Source organism: Ambystoma mexicanum, chromosome 1q, assembly GCF_040938575.1.
Source record: "Ambystoma mexicanum isolate Mex_15411 chromosome 1q, UKY_AmexF1_1, whole genome shotgun sequence".
Taxonomy (NCBI): domain Eukaryota; kingdom Metazoa; phylum Chordata; class Amphibia; order Caudata; family Ambystomatidae; genus Ambystoma; species Ambystoma mexicanum.
The window spans coordinates 250418579-250442114 of NC_090922.1; the positions used below are offsets into that span (position 1 = coordinate 250418579).

At 47.9% G+C, this 23536-nt stretch overlaps 1 protein-coding gene across 1 annotated transcript in view; it reads left to right on the forward strand.

The window, feature by feature from the left end:
* KMT5C (lysine methyltransferase 5C) overlaps positions 1-23536 on the forward strand; it is a 561873-nt gene that overhangs the window by 449859 nt on the left and 88478 nt on the right. Inside the window, exons 6-8 of the mRNA XM_069638276.1 lie at positions 16787-16806; positions 16949-17085; positions 17919-18067. Of these exons, the coding sequence (XP_069494377.1) occupies positions 16787-16806; positions 16949-17085; positions 17919-18067 (306 nt within the window). The remainder of the gene's footprint in view (positions 1-16786; positions 16807-16948; positions 17086-17918; positions 18068-23536) is intronic.

Sequence of the window (23536 nt, forward strand, 5' to 3'; positions counted from 1 at the left end):
ATAGGCCTGTGCCAGAGTCAATGGCCCAGGATCAAACTGTTCTAGTAGCTGCAGTCAAGTCTTTGTTTAAAGATTTGAAAAGGCGGTTGCAGAAGGTGAAAGACAATGTTAGATGATAGGGGTGGCCAACCCAGTAGGTAAGTAAAGGATTTAAAACACCTTTAGTGATACCCAACGAAACGGGAGGCCTGGCAGAACAATGTACCTTTAAAGTGGAAGAGGCTCCTGCGGTGGCGGTAGTTCCTGGCAGTTCGGGAGATCCACCAGAGGAAGAGAGGCTCTCGTCGTGGAGGAAGGTTCGAGTTACTGCAGTGCCCAGAGATAAAACCAGCCGCGGTGCTGCCAAAACGAATAAAAGGTACGCTGCTTTAAATTGTGGTCGGGTGCCTGGCTATCCGGTCTCCAAGTGCAGGGCACTGGCGATTCGACGAAGGCAGGTCTTGGAAGGCGATTGGCGAACTGGTTGGCCCCACCAGCTCAAGGGAAGAAGAATCTTCCAGAGGAAGATCTTCTCAAGTCAGAGAAAAGTGGTGAGGATCTGCAGCAGGGCTTCACCGGTGGTTCAGTCGTTGCAGAGGTCTTCAGCTTCTCTCCTCTTCGGTTTCTTAGTTCCAGTGCCGACGTCTTGTCCTCCAGTCCTCAGGACCCTGCTTTTATGCAGCAAGACCCACATTCATACAGCCTAGCTGTCACTCGCACACTGGGGTGGCTCTCCTGGCGGGAGAACCCCCCCAGCCTATCAGGCAGAGTGCGACTTGGGTTGCTTGGGCAACCCTGTCCAGGGTGCCTATTCCCCCTCCCACACATCCTGTCTACCCCAGACTCGGTGGCGCAGAGAGGAGGGCTTCTGTGCAGAAGACCGCCAAAAGGACCAACAAAGGATCCCCCGACCTGGGTTAGGATTATAGAGAAAGACACGAGAAAGACATTTTATCAAAGTTTCGGCAATAAAAACCTACCGGAGTAAAGTTAATATTAAAATAAACCGGCGGTATGTTAGAGGCTGTCGGTAAAAGTGGTAGCCTCGAACAATGGGAAAATCCCAAAGGAAAATATTCGCAGTCGAATATTTACGGTAGTAACCACTGCCACTAGCCAGAAACTTTTGGGGGAGGGACTGTACAGTACCCCCTCGAAAATGAACACTAGGGGAAAACTATTAACCCTTTCCAGTACTTCCATATTAAGATGGGTTGTACTGGTTTAGTTCATAATTATTGACTAGTAAAGTCAATGGGGACTTTACATTCCCTGGGAGACAGTAGTCAGTCCCAGAGTATGGAGTCTATGTTTGGGGGTCGTTACGACACCCCTGTGGTACGGCATGGAGGGTGTTGTGTACCACACATGTTAAAAAGATGATTCCTATGAGGGTGGGAAAAACCCTATAGACCATAAGCACACAAGATAGCCTAAAACACACACTAGCAATCTGTCTAAGAGTGGGAAGAAAAGGGTCTCACTCTTAGCAGGAGAAAAAAATAAACCCTTGAAATCCAGCAAAGCTGCTGGGGGACTCTATAGGTAAGGGAAATTAGCCTTAGAAGAGAATTCTCCCTAACAATGACCAGCGCTGGACTGAAGCAAAGGTGTTGCCTATCCTCCACCCAACCTTGTCCTGCAAGGGTGGAGATGAAGCCGGGGACCAGGCATTCTGGGAAGCATAGGCCTTTGATTAAATCAGCATGCTGGCTGCCGAAAACCTGGAATGGATTCGGAAGGGAAGTAGCATGGAAAATAAGGACTTAGTGCTCCCAATTCACCACATCACTGTAGCATAAGGTTCGTAATTAAAGTCCAATAGGGAATAAACCCCAAATCATGCCCCCCAAGTGGTGGGAATGGGAGCGAAGGGAGTAAATCGTGACACTAATGCCTTAAAATGGCCGTGCCACAAGATTTTCGCTTGTTCTTCTGCCGTATTGGAGTTTAGTCAGGAAGGTCCTTAAAAGGTCATGCACTTGCACAGGGAAGGTGTGCGTCACGTGTTTACATTGTGTGCTCATGTGTGTGTGTTTCATATGTGTGTATGTTGCCTAGGAAGGTGACTGAAACTATAGAGTACCATTTCACATCCTTGGTGCCAGAAGGTCTGCTCATGTGGCGGATATGAAACCACTTGAACTACTTAAATGGCACTAGACACCTTTCATCTTGGGGTTGGACTTCTAAAGTTAGGAGATTGTGCTTGTGACTGGTGTTACGCTCACCTGGTCTCTGCGGAGGCGTTGGGACACGGTTGCCGCCCTCCCAGAACTTGAAACACCCCTTTCAGGCCTCTCCCTCAGTAGAAAAGCTGTGAACGGTGGTACGTGGTGATACTGCTCCTGTGAATTATGAAGATAAGCTCTCTGTCCTGTTACTTCTGGCAGGGGTGCGTCGAATGGGATCTAGTTCTTTCACTGATCCCTGATGAAGATTAGTCCAGTCCTGCTGCGACTATGCTTCTCCCTATGATTGGTAAGTCTTTCTTGAGCTCTGGTGATGCTTTTCGTTCTGTTTAATGTCTTTATATGTTGCTCCTATTTATGCCCGCAATAATGTCTCTCTCCTGTTTTCTTCCCTTAGATGGAAATGCGGCCTCAATGCAGCTGCGAGACGCGGCTGGATGGAAGATAGATGCTACCACAATGTTCAGCAGGAGGTAAGTGATGGTTTAAGGAAGAGCGCGAAGTATGGCGAAGCGCAACCTTAAACTGACTGTTTTTTTTTATGTCTAACCTTGTCTTTTGTTTTTCCTTGCAGGCGCTGCTATCGACGATGGAGCGTGTCATGCTGCAGTGCCAAGATGAAGAATTCGGTGTTCCGGAAAGTGTAAAGATTAATACTTGATACGCCGCAGAGATATACAGGTAAGAACAGCTTTGCCTAGTTGGTAAGTATGCTGGCAGGAAGCAGGATGTCCAGGAAGCAGGCTCTTCAAAGGTTAGTCTGACCTCAGGCGACGGTGAGCGTTACGTTGCTTGCAAGTGCAGAATAACGCAAAGCATATGTCTGGGCAGCTTATATAGCTGTGATTGTGGGCACGCCCATTAGGGTCGGCTTACCAGCCACACCCTACCAGTCCTAGAGAGGGAGCACGTGCAAAGGCAACCATTAGCAGCCACACCCAAGAATACACTTGGGGCTGCTTATTGAATGGAATGTTCAAGGTTAATGCATCCTGCTTAATGGATGGAATGTTCAAACTAATAATCGTGCCGGACTTAGCTGAAGCACTCCTCCAGTCTCCACCCCTACCTGCCAACTCAATAAACAACTAACCCCTGAAGCCTTTGACTCATGGCTCAACGCATCTCTGATGCGGCTCACACCCCCTTGCAAACCATCAACCCGCCGCGGCCTCTTCCCCACATGGTTCACTCCCGAGTTGAAGACTACTAAACAACTATATAAATACCTAGAACGCAAATGGCAGAAAGACAAAACCCAGGAGAGCAGGACCACTTTGGCCCGACACCTCTATCAGTACAAGGCTGAAATCCGGAAAGCAAAAAAAGCCCATTACAACTCCCGAATCCTAAACTGCAGAAATCCAAGCAAAGAACTCCACAAAATCATTTCCGAATTCTCCAAACCGGCTTGCACCACGACCATACCAACCCCCTCTCAATCACTGTGCGACTCACTCTCCCTCCACTTTTACACCACGGCTCTCGAAAGAACAAATACTCTAGCCACCAAACTAGCTCTCTTACATCTACCAGACAATACTCCCCCCATACCGTACAGTCCATCGGCTGCAACCACTACGCAACCAGCGTTAGATTCCTTCAGTCCAATATCCCCAGAGCAATTTCTCAAACTTCTATCTGCCCGCAAACCATCTGGCTCTCCACTGGACCCTTGCCCAGCCACAACCCTCAAAGAAATTTTCACCTCCACCTGCGCAGGAGACCACGCAAGATCCATCATAAATGCCTCCCTATCCTCTGGTATCTTTCCAGATGCATTCAAAATGGTTCATGTCAAACCTCTAATTAAAAAACCTTTGCTCGAGCCCAAAAACTACCGCCCCATCTCAAACACCAGATTCCTTGCCAAACTCATTGACCGAACCGCCTACTCCCAACTAAATGCCTTTGTCGAAGCCAACAACCTCCTAGATCCCGCACAATCAGGTTTCAGAGCCCGTCACGGAACTGAAACCACCCTAACCTCAATCTGGGACGACCTTAAAATGACGGCAGACTCTGCGAGATGCGCCGTTCTAATCCTCCTTGACCTATCCGCCGCCTTTGACACAATCAATCACCCAATCCTCCTAGACCGCCTCCACTCCCTAGGAATCCGTGGAACCGCTCTTAAATGGATAGCTTCATTTCTCAAAGATAGGTACCAAATAACGATACTCTCCAGCTATACCTCACAAGCCCGACCAGTCGACACAGGAGTCCCACAAAGAGCATGCCTATCTGCCCTCCTAATCAATCTCTACTTGATCACCCTCCCACCAATAATTCGTTCACACAATATCCTGTGCTACAACTACGCCGACGACACTCAACTAATTCTAAAACTCCTGAACTCAAAACCCAACTCCCGGCCTGACCTGGCCTCCTGTCTCCTTGACATAGAACTCTGGATGTCCCAAAGTCACCTCTTGTTAAATCCCTCCAAAACGGAAATCATGGTATGTGGCAACTCAGAACCTCTTCCGCACCCGCTACCCTGGCCAATCCGCCATGGGCAACTCACCGACCCCCCTCCAACTCAGTGAAAAATCTTGGATGCACTCTTGACTCTGACCTAACACTCTCGCGCCAAGTCAACAACGTCTCAAAGTCCTGCCACTACCACCTTAAAACCCTTAGGCGCATCTTTCCATATCTCTCCTTTCCCAACAGACTCTCTGCGGTCCAATCTATCGTTATATCAAGACTGGACTACGCAAACCCCCTATACCTCGGAGTCCACGCGTACCAACTGAATAAACTCCAAAGGGCACAAAACGCGGCAGCCAAACTGCTACTTGGGCTCGGCCCAAGAGACCACGTCTCCCCGGCCCTTAAGACGCTGCACTGGCTTCCAGTAGCCCGAAGGGTGACCTTCAAAACCTTGTGCATCTCCCATCGAGCACTGCATAAAAATGGACCGCAATATCTTCAAGACAAGCTAAAACCCTGTAACCCCCCACGCACCCTGAGATCAAGCTTAGCCGGCCACCTAGTCATACCGAAGACAAACTCAGTCAGGATAGGCGGATCATCATTCTCCGCCTTGGCCCCCATGCTATGGAACTCACTCCCACCCCACATACGCCTAACTGAGGATTTAACATCTGTCCGCAAACTGCTGAAAACCTGGCTCTTCCCCTAAAACCAACCCGTACCAAACCAACCCAAACTGACTAACAGCAACTCAATGACACCAATCCAACAAACTACCTGATGAAAGAAATTGACAGATAATAACCCCAAATATAAACTAGAAGGACAAACAGAATAAAACGAATAAACTAGATCAAAGCAGTGAAATGGTTAATAAGAAGTAAATCATTCAGAAACAGTAATGAGATTTAAACTCCTGAAATGGACAGAATGCATGAGAAATGAACAAAATGAATGGCATTGATGAAATGGTTATAATGGATGAAGCAGGTGCAACAGATGAATACGCTGAGTGGAAGAACAGATAACTATATAGTTCGAATGAGTGTGGAAATCGAATGAATATATAGATCGGATAAATGGGTGAACATGTTGAGCGGATGAGTGTGTAGAGCGGATGAGCGTATATCACAGATGAGTGCGTAAATACAGAGAAGTGAGTAGAACGCAGGAGTGCGTAAACCAGATGAATGTGCAGAACAGTTGAGCGTAAACCGGATGAGTGTGTAGAACAGACGAGTATGTGTAGCGGATGAGTATGTAGAGTGCATGAATGTGGATAGCGGTTGAATAGGGAAGCGCAGAGAGTATGTAGATCGCCGGAGCAGATGAATGTACAGACCTGACGAATGTATGGGGCGCATGAGTGCCTGGTGGGGACGAGTGCGCGGTGGGGACGAGTGCGCGGTGGGAACGAGTGCCTAGAGGGGGTGAGTGTGTAGAGGGGGTGAGTGTGTAAAACAAGTGACTGCATAGTACGCGTATGGGCATAAAGCTGATGGGTACCTGGAACGAACGAGTGCCCAGAGTGAACGGACATATTGCATAGAGCGGACGAGTACATAGAACGAACGAGCACAGATGGCATCCAGTACTGATGAGTGCGTAGAATGGATGAGTATGTAGAGCCGCTGAATGTGTAGAGCATGGGGGCAGCCAAGAGTGCATGCGTGGGGGCAGCCAAGAGTGCATGCGTGGGGCGGACTGGAATGCATGTGTGTGTGTGGAGCAGACCAGAGTGTATAAACCAGACTGGGATGCATGAAATGGATGAGGTTGCGCGGAACGGACTGGAGTGCGTAGAATTGTGTTACGTATATAGTATGGTTTGGAATGCAGAGAACGTTTTGAAAGAGCATATAACCCATCATATCACACCGCCACGCTTACTCTCTCCTTTACATCACCACTCAACTAGAACACAGAGATACTATGACACCATTCGGTATAACTGTTCTCATTCCAACATCCGCCGCTCACTCCACATCATTCTAAACACTGCTGGTTTCACATCCCCCAGCCAGGCGTTCTCCTCAGGCCTAACGCAACCACATCCGTGCTGGATAAATCCTGCCAGAACGAACACATTCTCCAGATCTCTGAACCACCACACCTACCGCTATGAAGCAGCTATTACACGAATACCGCACGAGCTGCACACATACCCGGTGCGCACACGCACCTTTTGACTCTCCCTACTCTCTCTACTGATCTGAACTTCGGTTCCCAAGGGCGTTCAACCTACCAGCGCCTTCAGACCATACCAATGGTATATAAGGTGCTATATAAATGCAAAATAACATAAAATAACATGGTTACTGCATCTGAAGTGCTATGTCCATAATAAAAGCTTTTTGGTGTTAAATGGATGTTCTTGTTTACTTTTGTTCATGAGCCTTGCGCCAAAGGCGCCAGGAAAGTGTCCACCCAGCTCTCCTGTGCATGTGACCCCTGCATGATGTGCCCCTGACTTCATGACCATGACAACTGGTTCACATTTACTGCAACTGTACTGCTTGGTTGAGTTGTTTGATGTAAATATACTGGTGATTGTGTATATTTGTATTATATAGCATTGTCTGTATGTATATTTGTATTATAGAGTATTGTGTGATAATACTATCTGCTATTTTAATTTTTCAGTGTGTTCCTGTCAGACCAAGGGAGCACTTGAAATGGAGCGACTTGCCTCGTCGTGTAGATGACGAAGTCTTCCGGATACCCGGTTGGAAGTCTCTAGTCTGTGTACTTGTGAGGGACGAGGTAGCAGCGTGGAAGCAATCCAAGGCAAAGTCCAATAACAATCCAATGTCGTGCAGGGAGCGAGCAAAGCAGACCAAATCAGTATCCAAGGCAATATCCAATGTCAGGCCAATGTCGAGCAGGAAGCGGGCAGTGCAGACCAATTCAGAATCCAAGGCAAAATCAGGGACAGTCCGTGGTCAAGAGGAGGAAGGCAACCAGATCAAAAGGCAAATCCCAAAGAGCAACCAAAGCCGTCCGAAGTCAAAACCGGGAGGACCAGAAAAAACTATGATCAGGAAACAGGAATCAAATCCGAAACGCCACCGAAGAAAGTTCAGAAGCGCCGGTGATTGTACAGGGGGGAGCTTATGAAGACTGTATCACGTGACTTGGTTTGCGTGATACCGTCACAGCAGGACGAGTGCTCCTGTAGTGTAGAGGATGCCAGCGTTGCCAGGCTACCTTCCAGGCACCGCGCTGCATCCAGGGTAAGTGAAGTACTCGACTGCTAGGATACACCTTAGTTTTGCGCTGAATACTTTGATCGCGGATGCGCCGGTGAGCAACTGGCGAAGCCGTGCTTTCTTTCCCAGCTAACAGACTGGAAGGGCAGAGAGATCTAACAGTATCCTCCCCCAAAGAGGCCCTCACCCTTCGGGCAGACCAGAACTGGGACACTAGAGCTGGAGCATGTATATTACACGCCGGTTCCCAGGTACGATCTTCCGGACCGTACCCCTTCCAATCCACCAGGTAAAACCGTCTACCTCTGCGTATACGTGTGCCCAAAATAGCGTTCACTTGATATTCATTTGAACCATGAACTCTAATAGGAAGCGGGCGAGATGGAAGCCTGGTAGAAGGATGGCAAGGTTTAACAAGAGAAACATGAAACACCGGATGGATTTTCCAGGTAGACGGGAGTTTCAACCGGATAGCCACCGGATTAATGACTTCCGAAATGACGTGCGGCCCTACAAATTTAGGTGTTAGAGCTTTGCGACCTGGTATTCGCAGGTTACGCGTAGACATCCGCACCTTGGTACCTATTTTGTATTTCGGAGCCGGAGACCTACGAGTGTCCGCGGTTTCTTTCATTTTTGCTTGAGCTTGGAGTAAATGTTGTCGAACTTTTCTGCGTGTTTCAGACATATCCCTCACACAAGCCAGAGCTGCAGGGTTATTCAGTGGAAGCTCGAACTGTATAGGAAGGGCTCTAGGATTCATTCCATGCATAGCAAAGAACGGTGAAACACCTGTCGCAGTATGCATAGAATCATTATAGGCGTATTCAGCAAAGGACAGAAGCGAGACCCAAGAACCTTGAAGCTGACTGATAAGGCAGCGTAGGTATTGCTCCATAGTCGCGTTTACGCGTTCAGTCTGCCCATCGGTTTGTGGGTGATATGCACTGGAGTATCTACCATCAATACCTAGGGTAGAGGTTAACGCTTGCCAAAAGAGAGAAGTGAATTGTGAACCCCGATCAGTAATGATGATTGATGGAAGACCAAAACGCCTGAATACATGCTTCAGAAACAGGCTCGCCAGAATAGGAGCTGTAGGGATTCCTTTGCAAGGAACGAACAAGGCCATCTTCGTTAGATAGTCAATGAAAACCCATATTGTGTCATAGCCTTCCACCAGCGGTAGTTCCACAACAAAGTCCATGGAAATCATGGTCCATGGCAGTTCGGGTATGGGCATAGGCCGTAACAAGCCTACTGGTTTGCCATGAAGGGATTTGCACTGGGCGCAAACCGCACAGATTGGCAAATGGTCTGCAACATCTTTTGCCATACATGGCCACCAACACCAACGTTTTAGTAAATCCAGTCTCTTCCGGATACCCGTATGGGCGGCAATAGACGAATCGTGGCACCATTGCATCGCCTGTTGTCTAGTAAGAATATCGGGTAGATAGTGCAGTCCCTCCCTTATAAAGATGGGAAGGTCTATCTTCAGCCCCAGAGTGGATATTTCCGTGGGAGATGTCTCCACCCAATCTCGAAGCTTGTCTATAAAGAACGGTTGGAGGGTACAACCACATACCACCTGGTTAGTTAAAAGTGGAACCCCATCCGTGTTACTGGGCTCAGGACTACAATGGCTACGAGAAAGTGCATCAGCTTTAGAATGGAGGGCTCCTGGGCGATACGAGATAGTGAAATTAAACATTGAGAAAAACTCGTGCCAGCGAGCATGCCGAGCTGTAGTACACTTAACGGACTGGAGTGCAAGCAGATTTCTGTGGTCGGTAAAAACCTGGACAGGTTCTGAGGTACCCTGCAAATGGTGCCTCCATACCATGAAAGCATCTCTTACTGCCAACAACTCTCGTTCTGTGATAGTGTAATTCCTTTCATATGAGGTGAGTTTCCTGGAGTGATATGCAACCGGGTGAAGATCGTTTGTCTCGGGGCATAATTGCGACAGTATCGCTCCAAGAGCAATACCTGAGGCATCTGCTTCCACAATGTAAGGCCTTGCCGGATTGGGGTGCTGGAGTACAGGTGCAGTAGTAAATGCGGTCTTAAGACTTTCAAATGCCTTTTGAGCTTCCCCATTCCAGCGAATAGGCTTTTTGGAACTGTCAAAACCGTGAGGGGGGCAGCAATGGTTGAGAATTCCTTAATGAAGCGTCGGTAGAAGTTAGAGAACCCCAGAAAGGACTGAAGCTCTTTTAAGGTCACAGGGGTCGGCCATTGCAACACTGCTGATACCTTAGAGGGACTCATTTGCACCCCATGGTTGGTAATGTTGTAACCTAGGAACTCCACATCCTGTACATGAAATATGCATTTTTCCAATTTGGCGAATTAGTGGTTTTCTCTTAATTGCTGCAATACACTGGTTACATGTGAAATGTGTGTTTCCAGAGAGGGTGAATAGATCAAACTGTCATCTAGATAAACCACCAGATAACGGTCCAGCATATCATGGAACACTTCATTGATGAAATACTGAAAGGTAGCCAGGGCGTTGCACAGCCCAAAAGGCATCACGCAATACTCAAAAAGCCCATATTTGGTTTTGAACGCGGTCTTCCATTCATCTCCCTTTCGAATTCTCACTAGGTTATATGCCCCACGCAAGTCCAGTTTAGTGAACACCACTGAACTTCCGAGTTGATCCAATAAGACGGAGATCAGCGGGAGTGGATATTGATTTCTTATGGTAACCGCATTCAGAGCCTGATAATCAATACAAGTGCGTGGGTCCCCCTCCCTTTTGGGGACAAAAAATAAGGGGGAGGCTGCCGGGGACTTTGATGGGCGAATGAAACCAGTTTCTAAGGATTTCTCAATATAGTGCTTTAGGATTAAATCTTCTTTGGGTGTCAAAGAGTATATTCTCCCGGATGGTATCTTAGCCCCAGGTATCAATTCTATTGGACAATCATAAGTCCTGTGGGGTGGCAGAATGTCTGCTGCAACTGAATCAAAAACGTCCTTGTATTCTTGATATTCTTTTGGTAAAACTGTGTTGATAACAGCTCCCACAATGGAAGCGGTATCAAGCAAGGCGCGACTAGGTTTCGATGTGTCGGGAGTACTTTCCAAGCAGTTGTTTTCGCAATGATCAGAAAGGAACATCACCTCCCCCGATTGCCAGTCAATTACGGGGTTATGTAACCGTAACCAAGACAGTCCCAATATGCACTTAAGCTGTGGAGCCGCAATGATATCAAAAGTTATATTTTCATTATGCCCGGAGCTAGTGGTCATTATCAACGTGGCTGTACACTCTGTTACGGGACCTGAAACCAATGAAGACCCATCAACAGCACTCACGGTTTCGGGAAAAGGTTTAATCACAATAGGCAATCCCAACTCTCGAGCATAATTTTCGTCCATATAACAGCCGGTAGCCCCCCGAGTCTAGGACGGCCAAGACCTCTTTTAGACCACCTGTGTCAGAAGAGAGGGTAGCCGAGAGGTAATAAGGGGTGGAAGAATTAGAGTCCATGGAAGAAATGCTAGGCAGCTGGACCCCTTCTACTGCCGAGCTTTGGCGTTTCCCTGCTTCTTAGCTGGTTTCTTGGGACAAACACGCAAAAGATGATCTGAGGCCCCGCAATAGAAACACAATCCGTTCTTCCGCCTGTGTTCTCTCGTCTCAGCGGAGAGAGGTCCCCGTAATACACCTATTTGCATAGGTTCTGAAGGACTAGGCGTAGGAGCGGGGGGTGAAAAGGGCGTGGGAGGAACAGTTCGCTTTTCCCCTTTTCTTTCCGCTCGTCTTGAATCGATTTGTAACACCAAATCAAGAAGTTCAGGGAAGGTATTTGGCACAACCGGAACAGTGGCCAGGGTATCTTTCAGGGGTTCCGAAAGGCCTTTGTAAAACAGGGATGCCTTCTTATCTTCAGGCCATCCGGTCTCTGCCACCAGTTGATTGAACTTGGCCAAATATGCAAGAAGAGGCATCTCCCCTTGCTTGAGGCCCAATAACTCTAGATCTGTAGCTTGAGTAGCATATCGTGTATCAAACACACGACTCATTGCATCTATCAAGGCGTCACAATTGTACAGCAAATGACTGCCATCCTCTAGCAATGGGTTAGCCCAGGCGGCCGCTGTACCACCCAAATGGGACAGCAAAAAGGCAGCCTTAGTCGTAGAGTCAGGAAAGGAAGCAGGTCTACAGAGGAAATGCAACCTGCATTGATTCAAAAAGGTCCTGTAGGATTTAGGATCTCCGTTGAATCGTTCTGGGGGCGCCAATGGGAACTGTGCCGTCATGTACACTGGCCCAGCCCCTGGTGCCGGTGGTCCTACACCTGACCCAGATGCCATGTCAGACGGTGGTAGTTGTGCGCCTGGGGATTGCATACCCGCTTGTAGCTCATCGATCCGTCGTTGGGTGACGGAATGGGCAGCAGTCATATCATTACGAAGATCGGCCACTAATTGCAAAATAGTGGTCAAGGTCTCGTTCGCATCCATATTAAAGGCTTCTGAATCTGTCAGACCAAGGGAGCACTTGAAATGGAGCGACTTGCCTCGTCGTGTAGATGACAAAGTCTTCCGGATACCCGGTTGGAAGTCTCTAGTCCGTGTACTTGTGAGGGACGAGGTAGCAGCGTGGAAGCAATCCAAGGCAAAGTCCAATAACAATCCAATGTCGTGCAGGGAGCGAGCAAAGCAGACCAAATCAGTATCCAAAGCAATATCCAATGTCGGGCCAATGTCGAGCAGGGAGCGGGCAGTGCAGACCAATTCAGAATCCAAGGCAAAATCAGGGACAGTCCGTGGTCAAGAGGAGGAAGGCAACCAGATCAAAAGGCAAATCCCAAAGAGCAACCAAAGCAGTCCGAAGTAAAAACCGGGAGGACCAGAAAAAACTATGATCAGGAAACAGGAATCAAATCCGAAACGCCACCGAAGAAAGTTCAGAAGCGCCGGTGATTGTACAGGGGGGAGCTTATGAAGACTGTATCACGTGACTTGGTTTGCGTGATACCGTCACAGCAGGACGAGTGCTCCTGTAGTGTAGAGGACGCCAGCGTTGCCAGGCTACCTTCCAGGCACCGCGCTGCATCCGGGGTAAGTGAAGTACTCGACAGCTAGGATACACCTTAGTTTTGCGCTGAATTCTTTGATCGCGGATGCGCCGGTGAGCAACTGGCGAAGCCGTGCTTTCTTTCCCAGCTAACAGACTGGAAGGGCAGAGAGATCTAACAGTTCCACATGCTTATATAACTGTATTTTTATAATGGACTGTCTAAATGTAATTGTCTGTTTTGTATGGACTCATTGAGGGCCCCTGCTCACACTGTCCTGAGACTCGGCCCTGGCGGCCCATCCACACACCTTGACTGGGTTTTGGCTAACATCTCAGTGCTCCCTGTTCACATAACTAGGGTGGTCTCCTAAAATCTGCCCACCAAGCTAGATCTAGAACTTAAAAGTGAGGGATTGGACTGCTTGGGAGGTGGGACGCATGCCTGAGGGACTGAACTGTGTTGGTAGGGGCGGTACGATGCAACGGACTGGATTGGGCGACTAGGCAATATTTGAGGCATTCGCGAGGGCCTGGACTGGCTCACCCGCACAGGACTGGACTGTCTGGGTTGTGGGAAGTTGGATAGGCGCACGCAGGACTGGGCTGTCTGGGTGGGGGATGCACATTTGAGGGACTGACTGGATGGAGGAGGTGGGATGTAAGTGACTGGACTGTGGGGATGTAGGATGGGCACCTGAGGGACTGGACTGTGGGTGGCGGAAGGTGTGCATGAGGGATTGGAAGGTATGGATGTGGGTAGGGGGAGGTGGGATGAGCACATGAGGAGCAGAACGTGTGGGGAGGTGCAATGCGAGGGACTGGGCGGTGTGGGTGCTGGCAGGTGGGGATGTGCCTGAGCGACCGGACACCATGCATGTAAAGAGATGGGAGGTGTGTGAGGTGATGGTGGCGAAGGAGAGAGAGAGAGAGAGAGAGAGGGAAAACAGTGACCGTGTCAGCAAGAGTGCTGGGGGCTGCCAGAACAGTGTTGGCGAAGGAGCGCGAATGGGACTGCGGGTACAGTGTCTGTGAGTGGCATGCAATGCGGAAAGTGCAGGATCTGTCAGCCAAGGTGCATGCTGGGGGAGGACGACTGCAGGGACAGTGTCTGCGGGGTGCGTTCAGGGGGGGGGGCTGTGATGACCGTATCGGCGACGGGGGACTGCAGGAACCATGTCTGCCAAGGTGGGCGTGGGGGTGGCTACTAGGACAGTGTCAGCGAGGGGGAACTGCGGGAACCGTGTCAGCCAGGTGCATGCATGTGGAAGTGTGAGGGGGGTTCGGCAAGGACAGTGTCTTCAAATTGCATGCGAGGGGGGTGACTGTGCGGACAGTGTCGGTGTAGTGTGTGCGAGGGTGGGTGACTGTCGGCATAGTGTCAGTAGGCGCGAGAACGGACTGCCGTACAGTGTCGGTCAGGTGCACGCATGAGGGACTGCGGACAGTGTCAGGAGGTGAGATGCACTTGAGGGACTTCACTGTGGGGGGATGGATGTGTGCGAGTGCCTGGATGTGTGCGAGGGACTGTGGCAATGCAATGGATTACTAATGGGGTATCGGGATGAGGGAGGCAGGAGTAATGTGGGATTGCCCATGTTGCTGCTTTTGGAAGGCAAATCATTTAGTGCATTACAGTGCAAGGAGCGCCCATATTGTATCAGTTATAGACGTAACTGTTTTTATTGAACATTAGTTAACATTAAAAAATGAAATGCCTCAAAAGAATTTCAAAGGGCAGGATAATCTCTATTTTGCATGAGTTTGTTTACTCCTGATAAAACTGCACAATTTTGTAGCCTTTTGATGTTGAAGGGCGTGTTTAATGATCACGGTCTTAGGTGCACCAAACACTTAAGAACATGGTATTACACCAGTAGTAGTTTTATTTGTTTTGTGAAATGAACAGCTGCCTACCACTTCTTCCTCAGCCTACAATTTTTATTTTAATTTTAAAAATACCAAATATTGTCTGCAATATTTCCTTATTGCATTTCTTCTAAAAGAAAATTCTCATGAAAATCAAAGATGGCACTCGAATTTTGCTTTTGGAAATCCACTGACCCAGCTTCAGGCAGTGCATTATGAGGCGATATTAACCGATGCTGCGGGCCAACCCTGTCAGTAACGGCCTGCCACCCAAGTTAAGGGCCCAAGCGAAGCTTAGGATGGCAGTGCTGTTAACAGGGTTGGCCCGCCACCAAGGTTAATGTCGCCATTAGCACACAGGTGTTTATTATTTTTTTTTAAACAATGAAACATACCTTTTGTGGTGCAGCTCGACTCTGGCAGTGCTGCGATCAGGGAAGTCCTTTTTTCATCATCAACATGGGAAACTGATTTCCCAAAGAGCAGCTATGCGCTGTACCGGCCCACGCAGCAAAAGGTAAGTTTATTTTTTTAAAAATGTTTTTCAAAAAGGAGAACATTAGCACCTGTAGAAAACTACTCGGGTGCTAAATGGTGAAGGGTGAGCGGGGAAGGAATGAGAAGCGCCCACCACCAATAACAATGCTCGGAACGCAGGCTTTCCTTGGTGAATACAGCCCGCATGTGTACATTCTCTTTGGTGGCCTCTGACTCCCAGGGTGCTAATGGGAAATATAAAAGATTAATATTGCCAGGGCACCGATTTCTTTGTCAGATTTGTTTTTTTACTATTTGACAGATTTAACAAGACCAATAAAAGGAACATCTGCAGCACTTTGTGCCCAACTTGTTTCTTATTTGGCACAAATCTGTCCGGTGGTTTATACTGTGCCTGTTCAATGGAAGCATGTTTTCTGTCGGGGCAAACCATTTGCTTTGTCAAAAAGATGGCTTCTTTCCTATGCTTAATAACTTTTGAACCATCAGATGAATTTGCCTCATTTTCCAGTCTCGAGGGACCCGTGTAACTCAATTTAATTTGTAGAATAATTCCAGCCAGATCTGTCCAGTGAGTGAAAGGTTGGTAGCAATCGAATGTTGGCAAAGGTCGTGGTTCATAGCTTTCACGTTAACAATAGGGCGGTAACTGGCCCCCTTTGATATCATACTATATAATAAAAGGCCAGATGCATGTTTGTCTGAAGCCGTCATACACCCGCTTCACCTGTTAACACCGCTTGAGGCAGCGGTTACCTTACGCATACAACAATGAGACATTAAGTTGCACAGAAAAGACTGCCCGCTTCGCCTGTTATAACTGCTAGAGGGAGCTGTTGCTTTACGTATACAATAAGACTTAAGGTTCACTTCCAGACTAACATGTGTATTAGAACAATGATAATATACAATTGGCTGCAGAAAAGGCCCAAGACAGGCATACTACTTTAACTTCATACTTCAAGTTGCATACACTAAGAAAATATATACATTTTTAAAAAAACAGAATTTCATTTGATTAGGCACTATTTCTCCAAAAAAATAAATTACTTTTTTGTTCCCCATACAGAGGGCTTTCTGTAAATGATGTCTCTAACACTCTTAAAATGTCTTTCTTCACGCACTTTGACCCGTGTACATGGGCTGTTCCACTAGTATAGTACATAAAACACCAACATTGGAGAATATTATGTCACTGTGCTTTTGTAATGTAGATATGGAACTATATTTGGATTCCGTCTTTTTAAATCTTTATAAGATTAAAAGTTGCTTTTTGTACATTGTATACGACTTTTTTTTCAATTTACACAGATTCTGTGCCATTATGGTTGTTATTGGTCCTGCCCGTGATGGCCAAGTCATCCTAAATATCTTTTTGTTCTTGCTTGTTCACTTATTCATTCGCAGCCTTTCATTGTCTTTTAATTGACACTCTTAATTCTTCATTGTCCTTCTCGTTTTTTTATTTCTGAACGTTTGCTAAATCTATACTAATTATTTATTTTTCTGCTTTTTTTGTTTTCATCTTCACCTGCTTTCTTGGTTTGTGGATTTTGAAGACTGCAGGCCAAATTGTAAGGTAAGGATTGTGTGCACAGGGAAAACAATGGGGGTTTCAACAGGGAAATAGAAGACTTGCAACTATGACAGAGAGACAGGAGTAATTACTTCTCACATGCCAGATGTTGATGGTATTTTTGTTCCCCCCTCTTTCTTCAAAGTTTGTTTCAACAGAAAGAAACACTGCCTCTGTCAAGGTTCTCAGGGATATAAGACCAGATGAGGAAATCACCTGTTTCTATGGCGACAGCTTTTTTGGAGAAAATAATGAATTGTGCGAATGCCGTACCTGTGAGAGGTAAGGGCCTGTGTTGGGAGGGTTGGGGTGCTTGCTATGATAACCCCTCACCCCCATCGTAGGGCAGATGTATACCTAGTGAAGGAGGATAATGTGACCAGGTTTGTGGTAGAAAGAGAGCAGGACATTTGAATAAAATGGAGCGGGTCTGTGTCTTTAGTATGCACATGAAGAGATTTCTTATAGCAGGGAATAGGCACTAGGTGATCGAGAATGGATGCTAAATGGGAGTGATTTCAGAGGTGCTCTCTGATAGGAAGCAATGGAATAGCTCTGGTAGGTCATAGAGGAGCTTGCTGGCAGTAGGCAGTGGTATATACCTTGTAGGAGATCAATAGAAAGTGTAGGTCTCTGGGAGTGTTAAACATATTTGAGAGATGGGAAGATTGTTTGGGATAGGGAAGTGTCAGGTTTTCTTCAGGCATAACATCGGAATGGAAGATCTCTAGCACTAAAGGAATGCATGAAAGGGGAGGATCTTGAATGTGAATATAAGTGGAAATGAGGAAGAGGATCTTGCTCTTGCGTTTTACCAACCTTTTTATGAGAAACTTGGATCCCAGAGGTGTAGAGGAAATTGTGAGTAATCCTGGGAGCTATTGAAGGTTTCAGGAGAGGTGGGCTGTTCTGTTCCTTGGTCTTAAGGACTGTAAAGGAATTAAAAAGATCAGTGTATTTTAAAAATAAATACTAATTCACGTGGGCAAAGTTCACTTGGATGTTAGACTTTTTATGGGCATTAAAGTTCCACATTAGAATGACAGGCATGCTTTCCCGAAAAAAAGGCAATTTTCCACAACCATGCCCTTTCTGACCAGGCTTTTTGGTTTCAGGAAGGGGAATGGAGCCTTTCGGATCAGGAACAAGGACAAGTCTACCTCAATAGAGAAATACCATCTCCGAGAGACAGATGGACGGCTCCTACGGCTGGAGGAGCAGAGCTGCAAAAAAAGTCCACACACACGCAAAGGGCATACGCGAAGTAAGACTCTTGCTTTCATTGCATGTCTCCTTGTTGTGCATCCAGTGTATTTCTAAAAGAATGACCAGACAACCTCAATGTAAACAATAGAAGGGACAGTTGGGTGAATGTATGTTCTCATTGCTGGATCTTTAGCCTAATTATTTGAAAATGTAAATGGTTTTCCTATCTTCATCTGCAAACATTTGGCTGCACCATAAAGTATCAAAGCTATTCACAATAGTGAATCGAGGTATTACGATTGACATATTTAGTTTTCTAACATTGGAATCGTTGTTGAAAAAACTCTGCATCTTCAACTATGAGTAGGATTTTGGAGCAACAACAATGAATGACTGTTTGCCTTTTTTCAGAGCTAAAATCCTCTAACCACTCCATTGTGCTTAACTAATCCTACACCCAACCACTCCTAAAGGTTAACAAAAACCCAAAAGGGATAGCCATGCATTAAGGGAGGTTCCTTTCACTCTGTGGAGTGAACAATAGTAAATCTCAGCAAACAGGTCTCTTAAGCTTTCCTGGACTCCCCTGGTGGTAGCAATGGTCCAGCAGCCACAGTCATCTCTCAGTAGGAGTGTGACTTCGCTATGAACCCGGGGTAAAACAGTATAGCTTTGTGTCGAGCGATTCCAGGCAAATGTTATTAAGATAATAAGCTTCATATATCTGAAAATATGAATAGGAATTGATGTACGTGGTTAATGCAGTTCAATAAATTCTCTAGGCACTTCTCTTAGGACTTGATCTGTGAGAGACATGACGGTGTTTCACTAACTAGTCCCCGGGGATCTGTCATCCAGGTGGCCAGGACACGGCCATTGCTATTTGATCCAGTTCCTGGGGGTGGACTAGTGAGAGAGGATCACCTGGATGTGGGGTCCTCTGGCAATGGAAGTGGGACACCCGGTGCAAGACGTGGTGCCCCCCTTCCCTATAACCCCTAGTCCCCATCCTACCCCGTAGGATATTCAGAAATTCTACCACCCCCTTTCCAATACGTACACTTTCTTGCACCATAAAAGACAATGGACTAAAATCAGGGCTGTTTACCTGACATGTCCCAACAAACGGGTCCGGCAGAGTCAGGCAATTGACAAGAACTATACACACCTGACGGCACTTTCACTTCCTCAAAGGGATAAAAGGTGGAGCACGAGAGCACAATTTGAGCAAGGCAACCCGCACGAGGATGCAGCTATTACGGGATGGCAGTTCAAGAGGAGGAGAAAGGCGGTGAGAACCGAAAGGACGATGACGAGGAGGGAAGTGTGCTTGCCCTTTTCGAGCCAATCCCTCGAAGCCTCCATGAAAGGAATCATAAGGCTGGGAACAACAGCTAGCGTGTGGTGTAACAGATGTCAACCTTGCTCATAGCCCTCCTACACTGATGACCAATGCAACTAGAGACGCTTGCTACCATGATATCGTCCTTGACTCCAGAGACAAGCAATGCCAAGTGGTTCATCACAGCCGAGGAGTCGGAGGGAGAACCGATAGTAAACCGAACTGCGTTGAGCGAAGGTTGCAAATGGCAACATAATGTGAATCAAAGAACAAAGATCTTGAGTGTTGCAGAACTGTTAAAAACCCAGGGAGAGACCAGCTGCAGAATGGTCCGGCGCCACGTGGGCGCTCGTTTGAAAGACTGTTATTTTAAGTTATGGCTATTTCTGATGCTTGTTAATCTGCTTAGAATCGCATGCTGTGCATATGGTCCAACATCCAGTGATAACCGCAGAGTATTGCATCTTGTCTTTCGAGGATTGAAAGGGGACGTCGGCATAGGCGTGTCTGTAATATGTGTAGTGTACCCAAAATCCCTCAGGCGCTGAGGTCCCTCAGATTCTTTACAAGTATGCCTTTCCTCTTTCACCCTCTCTGCTCCCTGGGTTTTGTCATCGCTGTACCTGTCTTTCGCTAAGGAAAAGACGCCATTTAGATTTTGTCCCTCGTGTAGGGCCAAATATCCTTGGAAAGACGAGCACTCTCGGTGCAACAATTGTCTTCCCCTTGAACACGAAGCGGGTTGCGCGGCCTGTAAGCTCCTGCGCCCTAAGACGCTTAAGGAGCGCTGCTTGAAGTGGTGGGCGGCCTACGGCATGTCGCAGGCCGAATGTTCTTCCCCTGCCGAAAATGATGGGGGATGGGGGGGGGGGAACTAGCGATGACCAGGCCTCTGTGTTGGAAGCCATTGACCTAACGGCAGACAGCACTCGGTCCGCGACGGCCGTCCACGACCCCACCAGGCCTGATGCGAGTCACGCGTTGGGGAAAACACCCGGTGACAGGGGCGCACACGATCACAACACCAAACACACAACCCGGCACTGTCGAAGCGTACCAAAGCGCCAACGGAACCGTCAAACTTCGACAGGATCTGATTGGCATGATCGGCAGCCTTCCCTGCAACCGTGGCCGCGGCCTGCGACCGGTCAATCCAAAGTAATGGACGCTAACACAAAAAAACATGCCGTCGAGGCGCTGCGGGAGGATGCGCATATGCTGCTTAAGGCCCCAGTGGCCCCGAAATCCACCGCTCAGCCTCCGGTTCACCCGGTGCCGCCAAAATCCACCGCTCAGCCTCCGGTTCAGTCGGTAGATTGACAAGATTCCCCTAGCATTGGTGAGAGCATTGCAAAGATGAAGGAACGGGTGAAGGAGGCGGCTAAGCACAAAGAACGGCCTAGCGATGTGCCAAAAGACCCGCCACAGCGCTCTGAACATGGCAAGGACTACGCTGAGAGTCCTGTGCCTTTTTCGGGTACATTAGGGGACACATCTCGACGTTACAGGGAAGATGATGAACCTTTTCCTCCCCTGGACCCCTCTGGTTCATCCTCATGGACCAAGGAGAAATTTTAGAGATGTATGGACAGATTAGAAAAATGTCTCTTATTCTGAGAAGCTTGCTCCCAAGACACTTGGAGAAGACCTTCCTTCTACACCTGAATCCAAGTTGCAAAGGACCTTGGAAGATCCATATGAGGAGTATACCTGTGTCCTCACAGATGATGATGTTATGGACATATATGATCAGGATGAGGATGCCACCTTTCTGGAAAAATGCAATGTGGATGACCAGGCAGATATTATAGACAGTTGGAAAGACAGCCACCAGGTTGATGCTCAACCTTGGATGTCCCCTTCTCCCACCCAGGACCCCGATGCCATGTGCATAGATTCCCCTCCCTCCACTCCCGCCTGCCAAGCCTCCCCAGTGGACGATCAAATGGCGTTTAACGCCATCCTGAAGAAGGCGGCTGACCATTTTCAGATCGCCACTCAGGAAGCGTTACCAGATTCTGATTTCGTGGATGATATACTCAAAGAAAAATCTCCAGCCAGCCAGGCCATCCCTTTGTTAAACTCTGTTAAGAGCAGATTGGCACCTTCCTTACTGACGTCAGCCCAAACTAGGGCCGTGAACCGTAGGATGGAGAAGTTGTTTCGTCCTTCTCCTACCGACCCTGCCTACACCAAGGGACATGCCACTCCAGATTCTTTAGTGTTTATCACTACTAGAAAATGGGGTGGTATTCCCCTGTCTACAGGAGAGGCACCACTCGATAAGGAGTCAGAAACTATATGCACTGGGAAAGAGGGTCACAACTGCTGCTGGGTTTTCCAAACGAATAGCTAATAACACCACGCTATTGGCCAGCTATGCAGATGTCCAGTGGAACCTTCTGCAAGAAGGCCGTCAGGAAGTGCCAGAGCCTACACGGACCAAGTTGCTCGCCATCGTTTCGGAAGGCAAGCAAGTCAACCAGAATGTGCTCAAGAACACTCTGGCCACTGCAGAGACAGCGGGAAGAACCCTGACACAAGGTACCTTGCTCAAGCGACATGCATGGCTGAGGAAATCCATTTTCAAGCCGGATAAACCCTATTAGGAGACCAACCTGTTTAGCAAGGCAGCGGACGATCCCCCGGAAACAGTAAAGAAAGAACATGAAACGATCAAGTCCATTCATAAGATTACGCAGAAACCCTCTCCTCAGAGAGGAAGCGGCCCGCCGCTCCTTTCGTAGGCAATCTCGTTTTCCCCAGAACCAGTACAATGCAGGAAACGGCTGAAATTCGGGACAAGGGTCTAATACCTCCACCACTTATCCACCCAGAGAACAGCGGCGTAGAAAAGGTACAGAATGAGGTTCCAACCCCAGAGGCACCCAGGCCTCTGGTCGGAAATGACCTTCGGATCCAGGTCCCCTTCCCATGCCACCCCAGTTAGGGTGGGCGTATGACATCTTTCCTTACTGCATGGGAGGGGATAACAGACCAGTGGGTACTCAAGACGATCGCCCACTGGTAGTGCATAGAATTTGCCCGACCACCCCAATTCAGACTGCCAAAAGCAAGGTGCCTGATGCCAGACCACCTGCGGATCTTGCTGCAAGTGGTGGGACCCTTCTAGGAAAGGACGCCATAAAAGTCGTCCCTATTCTACAGGTAAACAAAGGTATTTATTCAGTGTACCTCCTTGTACCCATAAAGGATCTCACCATGTGCCCTGTGCTAGACTTGCTCCCAGCGAACAAGTTTGTCAAACCTCAAAAGTTTTGTATGGTCACTTTACAGGAAGTAATCCCGCTGGTAAAACAGGGGGATTACATGGCAACACTGGACATAAAATATGCATACTTTCACATTTCAATGTTGCTAGCGCACACAAAATACCGAAGATTCATGATAGAGGACAAGCACTATCAGTTCAGGGTACTCCCCTTTGGCATTGCCACGGCACCAAGGGTGTTTACTAAGATACTGGCAGTAGTGGCAGCACACATTTGCACAGACTATCCGTCCCAGTTTACCTTACCTCGACGACTAGCTCATAGCACGGGAGTCCTACGAAACATGCCTGTTGAACACGCAGAAGACAATAGGCCTCTTATTCAGTGTGGGATTCTCCATCAACAAGAAGAAATCCGGCCTAGACCTCAGTCAAGTCAAACAGGTTCTAGGGGCTCTAATTCGGACGAAAGACTGCCTCGTATTCCCCTCCAACGAGAGGGTTTGAAACATGCTGTTTCAAATCCCTCAGTATGTTGCTAGCCGGGGAAGTGCCGGTACGCAAAGCCATGCGACTGTTAGGAATGATGGCGTCCTGCATTTATTTAGTTCCCATGCAAGAGTGGCTCAACAGCCAGTGGTGTCAGGCCCGCGGAAAATGGCAAGATCTGGTAGTTGTCTCGCCAGCCCTTGTTCTCTCTCTGCAGTGGGTGGTCAAGGGAAAACCTCTTGAAGGGGAAGACCTTCACCAACCCCGCAGTAGAAGCCACTCTCACGACTGACGCATCTCTCACAGGTTGGGGGGCCCTCACCTGCTTCAGCAGATGGCGCACGGCGTGTGGTCTCCACAAGTAGCATCCAATCACATAAATCTGTTTGAGCGATTTGCAGTATTCAAAGCACTGAAAGCTTTTCAAACACAGGTACAGGGGAAGACAGTCCTTATCTTGGCAG